The sequence below is a fragment of the Cebus imitator genome, unplaced genomic scaffold (genome assembly GCF_001604975.1).
Source record: "Cebus imitator isolate Cc_AM_T3 unplaced genomic scaffold, Cebus_imitator-1.0 Scaffold324, whole genome shotgun sequence".
Taxonomy (NCBI): Eukaryota; Metazoa; Chordata; class Mammalia; order Primates; family Cebidae; genus Cebus; species Cebus imitator.
Genome location: NW_016107639.1, coordinates 2,301,281 through 2,312,103, shown reverse-complemented (window position 1 = coordinate 2,312,103; position 10,823 = coordinate 2,301,281). Strand labels below are relative to the sequence as shown.

Here is a 10,823-nt window from a genome sequence, read left to right as displayed (position 1 = left end):
GCAGAGGCAGATAAGAGTGTCTGCCCTGCACACAGATGTAAACACAGGGAAGCACATGGTGCTTGCTGGGCACAGGAGTGGTGGACAGGGCTCATTGCTGTCAGTAGATTGATTGCTGTTGTGAAAACAGAGGTACTTACAGAATGAAGCACATTTTTTACACATGCAAATGAGTGTATGCTTTTAAAGTGGATTTAAAATTCAAACACAAATCTGCAGTTTAATCTCCCTAGTACTGATTTTTCCATGTATGAAGTAGGAGAGTGTAACACCATATCAGAGTGAGGAACTAGGGAGAACATCTAAGTGACCTCGAGAACCTGGCATGGAGTAGACACTCAGTATTACACTCCTCATGTTTCTCCAGAGAGGTGAAACATGGCCAGTAAGCACACAAACAGACACTCAGCATCACTGCTTTTTAAGATGTACAAATCCCAGAACCACAGTGAGATGCCACTTCACACTCACGAGTTCGGCTAGATTCAAAAAGGGGTCACAACAAGCATTCGCAGGGATGTAGAGAAATTAGAGCCCTCACACACTCCTGGTAGGAAAATGGTAAAACAGGCAGGCAGATTGTTGAAAAGTTAAACATGGACCGGGTGCAGGTGTCATGCCTGTATTCCCAGCACTTTGGAAGGCTGAGACAGGCGGATTGCTTGAGCCCAGGAGTTCTCAGCCAGCCTGGGTAACCTGGTGAGACCCTGTCTCTACAAAAAATACAAAAAAAAATTAGCTGGGCATGGTGGTGTGTGCCTGTGGTCCCAGCTACTCGGGATGCTGAGGCAGGAGGATCACTTAAGCCCAGGAGGTCAAGGCTGCAGTGAGCCATGGTTGCACCATTGCACTCCAGCGTGGGCAGCCAAGCAAGACCCTGTCTCATGAACATGGTGTTACCCTTTGACTCAGCAGTCTCATATCCAAGAGAATTGAACGCATATGTCCACATAGCAACTTGTACACAGAAGCCAAAATGTGGAAACCCAAGTGTCCATCAACAGAGGAATGTTTAAAATGTCCATCCAAACAATGGAATATTATTTGGTCATAAAAAGAAATGAAGTACTGATACATGCTACAGTGTGGGTGAACACAGAAATCATTAGGTTAAGTGAAAAGCCCATTGCTGCGTATTGTGTGATTCCATTTATACGGCTTTTCTAGAACAGGCAAATCCATAGAGACAGATTAGTGGTTGCTTAAGACTGGGAGGGAGGAAGAATAGGAGGTGATAGCTAGTGGGCACAGCTTCATTTTTGACATAATGAAAATGTGCATACGTAAGAATAAGCATAAAAAGAAAAAGTGTCCTAAGATTGTGGTAATGGTTGGCACAATTCTATCAAAACCCACTGATTTGCATAATTGGTGGATGGTATATGAATTATGTCTCGTGTCAGCTTTATTGGCTGTTACCAGAAAACATTAAACAATGACATTCCACATTTGTAAGTTTATCATGATTTATTGTAAATGTGTTGCATATTGTAATATTCTGCCTGGGACTGCCATAACAAAATACTTCAGGTTGGGTGGTTTAAACAGCAGGAACTTGTCTTTTCACAGTTATCTTGTCTGGAAATCCCAGAAGGTGCCAGTCTGTGTGATTTCTGGGGAGGGCTTTCCTTGGCTTGTGATGGCCACCTTCTCTGGTGCAGGCAAGGAGGTGGCAGGCAAGCCCCTGGCATCTCTTCTCAGAAAGACAAATCCTGTTGGATGAGGGTCCCCCTCTCAGGACACATGTAACCTTAATTACTTCTGTAGATGCCCCATCTCCAAATACAGACATGCTGCAGTTAGGTCTTCAGCTATTTAGGGAGACATAAACGTTCAGTCCATAACATATCAGGTGTAGTACGTTTGTTAACCCTTGATTTTAATAACCTTTTCATTGGTGCTCTGTGACTGCAATACAGTTGAAATCATAATGATTTGGACTCTGTCTCAAGTTTATCTCGTCATGTACCTACTGTCTACCTTGCCCTGACCTAAGTGCTTTGCAATTTTCTCAAAACCTTACAACCACCTACCAGGTAGATACTTTGCAGAGAAGAAAACTAAAGCTTAGATTTCCCAGATTACAGCCAGTAGCAGAGGATAAGATTTTGAAGCCTGGGCCTGCGTGGCTGCCCAGCCTTGCCTCATCTGTGGCACTGTAGTGCTGTAGTCAAGTTGCATTAACTAGTTCTCGGGCAGCTAGTGATTTCTGTTTCCTGTCTTCCCAGGATGGCTTTAGGCAAAGTCCAGAAATTACCTGTGGCAGCTAACTCAGGCAACAGGCCCCCAGGTACAGAATAATCAAGGTCCCTAGAGAAACTGGCAATATGTACACAAAGAAATAAACAAGAATATCGCAGCACTGTTTAGAAACAGTCAAATAGAAAGTAGATAATCAGAGGACAGTTACGTAGCACTTAGCGACTGACCTAGAGCCACACATGTCAACATGAATCAGTACTGAACAAAAAAGCAAGGGGCAGAAAGCTGCATAGAGTGTGGGGCCACTGACACTGCTTTAAGACTTTCAGAATAAATGTCTGAAGGTGAAGATGCCAGTGTATCTGCAGGAGACTTGACTAGGTGTCTGGGGCAGATTGCCTCTGCTCTGAGCTCATGCAGAGAAGGCATGAGGACTTCAGTCCAGCAGAATCAGAGCACTGCCATCCCTGCCTAGGCAAACAGACCACACCCCAAAGTTAAAGTGCAGGGTGATTTCATGGCTCACCAGCTTTCTGACCTGGAGGTTCAGAGGGTCCCTGGGAAAGCATCTGCGTGGGCACAGGTGGGAGGACCTGCTCTGCGTGGGCGCTGTTCTGAATCGTTTTTTTCTACGTCGTCTTTACTAACAGCTTTCAACGTGCCTCTGATCCAGCATTCTTTCGTGGCGTGTTTATGTTCAGCATCAGAAGCTGTGAGAGTGCCTACAGCCCTCCCACCATCCTCCCTGTGGCCTTCTGTAAAGTGGTCACGGCTCTCAGCGTCTCCATGGATAAAAGCCATCCTATGAATGTGCAAAGCATGTTGAAACTCTTGAAATTCATTAACTGCAAACAATCTGAGCAGTACTGGGTTGAAGGGTTTGTGCCTAGGCGTGGTGGCTCACGTCTCTAATCCCAGCACTTTGGGAGGCCGAGGCGGGGGGATCACTTGAGGTCAGAAGTTCCAAGACCAGCCTGGCCAACATGGTGAAACCCCATCTCTACTAAAAATACAAAAATTAGCTGGGCGTGGTGGCACATGCCCGTAGTTCCAGCTACCTGGGAGGCTGAGGCAGGAGAATGGCTTGAACCCAGGAGGTGGAGGTTGCAGTGAGCTGAGATCACACCATTGCACTCCAACCTGGGTGACAGAGCAAGACCCCATCACAAAAAGAAAGAGAAGAAAGAAAGAAAAAGAGCATTTGGAAATTTATTCCTGGCAGTTTTCATGCAGCACAAAGGCAGTAATTCTCATAGTGAACAAATATGGGATTGTATTTTTCAAGGTGAAAGCAATCAAAAGATATGTAAAAGGTTGACATAGTTTCCTAATAACGACCTTACCATTTGTTCTTTCATAGAATTTTCAATGCCGGCTTGCACCATTAAGTCATGGACATTCTTCTGTAAGTCCTCAATGCGATTTCCCATTTCTTCCAGTGCAACGTTAAGGACCTCTGCACATAGAGCTGGCGTGCAGGGCAGCCGAGGTGAAGCCAGGATGCCCTCAGAGACCCTGCCTCCCATGGCACCTGCCGTTCTCGTGCCCATGGCAGAGCCATGGCAGATGCAACTTTTAAAACGAGGGAATCAACGACAGGCTTAGTGTCTGTGCAAATCAGCTTCTTTCCCTGAGTTTTCCTCAGTGTGTCCCTTTAACTTTTAAACTGTGAGCTTTGAAAATGTGGCTCCCCTTGGTTGGACATGGACTTGAGGATAGGAGATTGTCTGGATTTTTATAGTCAAACTCTGGGCATGTAAAAATTAATATAATGGAAATTAATTCTTTTTTGCTTCTTTGTGGGGTCTTGCTGTGTCCCCCAGGCTGGAGTGCAGTGGTGTGATCACAACTTACTGCAGCCTCAAACTCCTGGGCTCAAGTGATCCTCCTGCCTCAGCTTCCTGAGTAGCTGGGACTATAGACTGCCACCCAGCTGAAGTTAACTCTTTAAAAAACTAACATTCATATGGTTTAATTTTATCATGTTTAAAAATCATTTTTGTTCTGGACCCCATTTACAAAATCAAAAGTTGCAAGCACGCAATATTTAAGGAAGACATTTAATTGTGTTGCATGAGCTCAAATTGGGCAAGTCTTGGGGCAGTTGTTACCCTTATCTAGATTTGCTCCAAGTCCAAAAACATTCTATCCTAATTCTGTTTGTTTTCATGTTACTAAGAAAAAACAGTGAGTTGCTGAAGTTAAACTAAACAAAAGAAAGTTTGGGAGAGCCGTTTGTGGTATCCTGTTCTGGAGCCTGCAGCGTTGTGTTTTGCAGGGTCTGATTCCCTGTGAGGGCCTGTGGCCGAGGGTGCATTGTCTGGCTGGGGACTGATGGGAGCCCCACTGTGAAGTGTTATATGCTGTGCTCTTGTCCTTTATGTTTGCTGCACAAAACATCCTGTGTTGCCAGTCAAGCAGGAGCTTTTGCTGCAGGTGAGGGGTAATTAATGCATCAGGAAGCCACAGAAAAGCACACATGTAAATACTGGGAAATCCTAAGTAAACTATTATCTACGACTAGCAGGCAATGAAAAGATACTCTGATAATCTACCAGTCCAAAAGCACAGCATTTGTTAAAGGTAGAAAAGGATATTTCTGAGGTTTAATGTTGCAGTCAGAGCTTGAAAATGTTCCTGAAGTTCTTGAAATAGATTTTCTGCCTGAAAAAAATAAACCAAAGGCAGCTGAATAAATATTTACTGTTGGCATATATGACTTTTTTTTTTTTTTTTTTTTTAAGTCTCGCTCTGTTGCCTGGGCTGCAGTAAACTTCTACCTCCTGAATTCAAGCGATTCTCCCACCTCAGCCTCCCAAGTAGCTGGGATTTCAGGCACCTGCCACCATGCCCAGCTAATTTTTGTACTTTTAGTAGAGATGGGGTTTCACCATGTTGGCCAGGCTGGTCTCGAACTCATGACCTTGGGTGATCCACCCACCTCGGCCTCCCAAAGTGCTGGGATCACAGGTGTGAGCCACCACACCCAGCCCACATATGACATTTTAAATATCATGGGTTAGACCCATCCATAAATCTGTTGACTTCTGACAAAGGTGCCAGGCTGTTAGATTCAGAGGGAAAGGAAAGTCTTGGCAACAAGTAGCCGGGTGCCAGAATCATGAGAGGGCCACGTGCAGACTGAGCAGGGACCCATTCCCCTCCTCACACCACACACCACGAACGAAGGAGGATCACACGCCTCAGCCCAGAGCCAAGACCAAAGCAAGCAGAGGAGGATGTAGGAGAAAAGCTGGTGACCCTGCGCATCTCAAGAATTCTTCAGAAATTACTTACCAGGTTACACAGAAATACCACCACTGCTACTAAAAGCGTTTCCTGTTTATATACTGGTTTGTAGTTTACAGATTGACGTCCCACACCATTCATGGTGTAATTTACTCCTCACACCCTGTACTGTGTCCAGGGTGAGATGAGAACAGTGAGGCTGAGAGGCACAAATTTCTCCCAGTTGGGGGTTCAAGATCCCAGAGAGCCCCACGTTCCGGGGTGTGAACCTAGAACCCCGTGGACATAGGACCGCTGAACCATGCCAGGGCTTTCTACGTTTTTCAGGAAATTTAGGTTCAGGCTTGCATAAGGCCCAACACATTCCTTCAAATTCCAGCTCCCACAGCCCGTCCTCTTGTGGGCCTGGAACTCTCTTGGCAAGTAGGAAGGCCCGGGGGCAGGAGGATTTCCAGGAGGAGGCGGGAGCCCTGGGCGCTGCGACACTCGTGGGTCCCCTCTGAAGGGACCTTTGGGCACCCTTTGGCCCAGCTGTTCCCCCACCGACCTCGATCTCAATGTCTCCCAGAACTGCTGGGTTCCCCACAAGATCTCAGGTCCCCACGAAGACTTCAGGGCACCCCCAGCACTGCAGGCTCCCCCCCTCCAAGGACCTCAGGACACCCCACGACCGCAGGGGCTACCCCAACCAGAGAGGAGCGGAAGGGGGGCTCACCGCGTCCCGCAGCGCGCGCCCGCCAGGAGCTTCAGGGCCCCGCGCGTCCATGGGATCCCGGATCGGGGGCGTCAGCAGGGGATCCCGTGGGTCGCCTGGACCTGTCGCGAGTTCGCAGCAGCTGAGCTCCGCGATTCCCGTGTGGGCCTCCGGGACGCCTCTGGCGGGGCGCGCTGCGTTCCGGGGCGGAGGCGGAGGCGGAGCCGGAGCCGGAGCCGGAGCGGAGAGGCGGGCGCTGCACCTACAGGGACGCGGCGCGTGGTCACTGAGGGGCCGCCTCGGAGGCCAGATCCGCGCTCTCGTACTCCCCGCCTTACCGAGCCGAGCTCTCCGGACAGCCTGGCAGAGCCGCCTCACTTAGGAGGGCCCGTGGGCGCCACCGGCCACCTGCGCCTCCAGAACCCTCCGCACGGGCAATGCCTGGGCCTCGGTCACCCCTGCTGCGCTATCCGGAGACCGGGCTCGCTCTGCGACCCAGGCTGAAGTGCAGTGGCCACCGCGGCTCCCCGCAGCCTCGACTTCCCGGGCCCAGGCGATCCTCCTGCCTCAACCTACCCAGTAACTGGGGCCACCGGCGCACGCCACCAGGTCCTGGTGGCCTGTTTTTATTTTTTGTAGAGATGGGATCTTACTACGTTGCCCAGATTGATCTGGAATTCCTGGGCTCAAGTGATCCTCCCGCCTCGGCCTCCCAAAGTGCTGGGACCGTAGGCCTGGGCCACTGCGCGGGGCCTTCCCTGCCTTCTTCACACCTGAGTTGTGGCCGACCTTCCAGGACGGTGTTTTTAGGGTCACCTGTCTTGCTGTGGTGTCTGTGCCCTGTGCGGCACTGTGGGAGCAGGGCTGTGTCTGGTCACCCCAGCATCCCCAGGGCCCAGCCCAGTGACCACACCTGGAAGCACTGGTGCCTCAATGTTTGGATAAATAAAACGCGGCCACCCAGCACCGCCGCTGTGGCCCGACCGTCCCCACCAGATTACTTCAGGGCAGACGTTCGCGGCCTGAACCCCGGACAGGCGGTGAGTCCAGGCCACAGTGCCCAGCGAGGAGCAGGTGTCGGAGAAACACCCCGGAGCAGATGTGAGAACCCCCACGGAGAGCAGGCCCTTAGCACACATGACGCAAAGAGCCAGAAAATTAGTTCAAAGCAGCTTAGGGACGGAAGCGCGCCAATCTCTAGAGCTGTGCTGCTGCCCACGGGTGCCCCACATCTGAGTCCGAATAAACTCGCCCACTCGCCAAGCTGAACTCCGTCCATTCTCTGGTTTCTCGGAAACTCCCACTTTGGGAAAAGGCTCTAAATGTGATTCTCGGTTTTTCTCCTTACACCTGGTCATCAGGAAAATACAAACTGAAGCCACAATGAGCTCCCACTTCACACACCAGCATGGCTAGAATCAGAGACAGACGTAAGTAAGGGGAGGGGGGTATGGGGGCTGTGGCCCCGCCCGCAGCTGGTGGGGCTGCGACAAGCTGCAGCGCTGTGGAAAGTTGGTGGGTCCTCAAAAGTGAAGCAGAGTTTCCACAGGGCCAGCCGTGCCACCCCAGGCATATGTCAAGAGAAAGGGCAGCGCGAGTGCGCACAGAAAGGCGAGCACAAATTCTGCAGCAGCATCAGTCATGGTCAAAGGATGGAAACCACCCAACTGTCCGCATCCGGACACGAGGGTAACGAAATGCACGACCACACAAAGGAGTGAGGGAGGCACTGACGCAAGCGTGGAGTGGATGGGCCTCGAAGACAACGCCGGTGGCAGGGCCAGGCAGGAAGACCCTGGGAGGTCAGTGCAGGCGCTCGGAGAGCTGGAACAGGCAAGGCCACGGAGACGGGAAGTCGGCTGGTGTTGGCGGGGGCTGCAGGGACGAGGGAGAGTGCGGAGAGGCTTACGGGGTCTGGAGATTCCTGCCGGGGAGTACGGGGAACACGAATGTTCTAAAATTACGTTGTAAGACGGTTGCACAACCCTGTGAATATGCCGAAACCCGTTGAATTATTCCCTTTACATGGGTGGATTTTGTGGTATGTGAATTGTATCTCAGCGAAGCTGTGAAAATAATTTTCTAAAAGCCTGGCCATTTTGCCACTTTTTGTGTCCTTTTAGCATCCCCCTCTTCTTTTCTGTCTCTGAGAGGGGCTGAGACACAAACGCAGTTGTAGGGCCCAGTGTGGACGGCTGAGAAAGCCGCGGTGTGGGCGGAAGGTGGCTGCTGCGCTTGCCTGGACCATTGAGGCCCCAGGAATCCTGCCCGACGGCTTCTGGCTTCTGGGAAAGCAGGTGTGGGCGGCTGCTGAGGAGGAGGAGGAGGCGGGGCCCCGAAGATGCCACCGTGCGGGATGGGCGGCCTGCACCCAGGAAGGTGCCGCTGGGGACCCAGGAAAGCCTGCCTGACGTGGGGGTAAGGAGTGTAAGCCGGTGGAGTTTCCACACTTCAGGGTCAGGGATCAGAGCTCTCTCAAGCTAACTTAAAGGAAAAGCAGGAAATGATTCATAGAGAGAGGAGGCAGACACAGAGAGCTGGCATCAGCCTCTCCAGGCCCTTCAGAGGGTGCTCCTCTCTGGAGGCAGGAGGAGCTGGGCACTGGTGCCCCACGGCAGGGCCACGACAGGGTTTCTCATCAGCCCACAGGCATGAAACCAGTCAGACTGCCCTCCTTCCTTCCAGAAAGTTCTAGAACATCCACCCTTCCGTTGCTCTGCAAGCGCTGAGCCCGAGGCCGGCAACTTTACTCCAGTAGCAGCCCAGCATCCAGCTCATGGCTTCACGGGACGGTTCCTTCATGGTGGGGACCCACGCATATGCAGGGGCTTTCAGCATCTCTAGGGCAGGGCTGCTCCTCGTTCAGGCAGGGCTGGGGCCACAGAGCTCTTGACCGCACTGAGCTCACCAGTGATAAAGTGCTTGGGGCATCTGCGAAGGCAGACTGGTGTTGGGACTTTGGAGAGCTTGTGGGCACCCCGTGGAGCTCGTTCAGATGTTGACTGGCTGCCCCCGGGTGCAGGTTCAGGCTGAGCATCCTTGCCTCACGGGCTATGCTTTCCGTACTAAATGAGCAGGGAGCCCCAGCGGCCCCCATGAGCCTGGAACTGGCCATGCAGAAGACAAGAAGAGCCTGTCTGACCTGGGAACACCTCTCTCCTCTCCACACAGCCTTGGTCACGCTCACATTGGGCCGTCCCTCCAACCCAGCTGCTCTTTCAGGTCAGGCTTCTGGGACATCCTGAGCAGGATCACCCAGCACTGCTGCACACAGCAGCCCAGGCCCCACTGAGCATGCCTGGGGGACTGGGGAGACGACAGGACTGCCTTTCTTCTCTCTTTCTTTCTTTCTTTTTATTTCTTTCTTCTTCCTTCCTTCCTTCCTTTCCTTCTTTCTCTTTCTTTCCTTCCTTTCTTCTTCCTCTCTTTCTTTTTCTTCTATTTTTTTAGATTGGGTTTTGCTGTGTTACCCAGGCTGGAGTGCAGTGGTGCAATCATAACTCACTGTAACCTTGAACTGGGCTCAAGGGATTCTCCTGCCTCAGCTTCCCAAGTAGATAGGACTACAGAGGCACACCACCATGCCCAGCTACTATTTTTTATTTTTCTGGAGACAGAATTCTCCCTATGTTGCCAGGGCTGGTCTCAAACTCTTGGGCTCAAGCGATCCTCCCACCTCACCCCCACAAAGTGCTCACCTTACAGCCATGAGCCACCATGCCTGGCCAAGGACTGGCTTTCAAACAAAGCTCTTCAGCTGGATCTGATGGAGACAATCCAGGACTACCCTTCAGGAAGCAAAGCTTCAAGAAGTCTTGTGGGCCCACCTAAGAAAGGAGAAGGGGTCCCACATAGGGGGGCCAGGATCCCTCACTGAGCAGGGAAAACAGAAGGCTCAGGGGCTGGAGGTGGCCATGAGGTGGAGGATCATGGCAGTAAGCAAGAGAACCCACAGGGTGGGAGGTTGAGGCACGAGAGGCATTTCTAAGGCAGATGCTGGAGGTGGAGCCATTGCAGGAGGTGGCAAAGTCCTCCACGTGGCCAGAGGAATAGGTGGTTGGGACATGCTGGAAACATGCTCAGTGCCACCGAGAAGAATTAGTACTGGAAAAAAGGATCTTTCAGCAAAGCGATTCTTTTCACTTCCTGCAGAAAGGGGACTCTCATAGCAATCTTGCCATGAGAGTACAACGAATAAAAGAAGGCAGACGTATTTATTTCTTATGCATTTTAGGTTGTCCTTACTGCTGTGTCTCATCTCCATTGGCTGGAGCCAGACCTCACAATCTAAACTAAAACCCGATTGGCTAATAACTTGAAATGTTTCTAAAACGTAAAAGCAATAGAGAGCAAAAAAAGGAAGTCCAAATAAGGAAGGGGCCTAGGCTGCAAGCTGGGACCTGCCTGTGAGCATGTGCAGCACAGATGTCTTGGTTAAAGTACAAGGACATAGATGTACTACGTGCCTATGAGCATGTCTAACAGCTACATAGGATAGGGCTTCTAGCAAAAAGGGAAGAAGGCTTTTATTTATTTTTTTATTTTATTTTTCTTTTTTGAGACGGAGTTTCGCGCTTGTTACCCAGGCTGGAGTGCAATGGCGCGATCTCGGCTCACCGCAACCTCCGCCTCCCGGGTTCAGACAATTCCCCTGCCCCAGCCTCCTGAGTCGCTGGGA

At 51.1% G+C, this 10,823-nt stretch overlaps 1 protein-coding gene across 1 annotated transcript; it reads right to left on the bottom strand.

The window, feature by feature from the left end:
- Positions 1-1,448: 1,448 nt before the first annotated feature.
- On the bottom strand, positions 1,449-6,367 carry HSBP1L1 (heat shock factor binding protein 1 like 1). The gene is made up of 4 exons (XM_017504580.2): positions 6,167-6,367; positions 4,800-4,866; positions 3,546-3,640; positions 1,449-1,811 (listed from the first exon to the last, which is right to left on the bottom strand). The coding sequence occupies exons 1-4, from the start codon at positions 6,215-6,217 to the stop codon at positions 1,800-1,802; spliced, it is 225 nt and encodes a 74-aa protein (XP_017360069.1). The 5' UTR covers positions 6,218-6,367; the 3' UTR covers positions 1,449-1,799.
- Between the last annotated feature and the right edge of the window lie 4,456 nt (positions 6,368-10,823).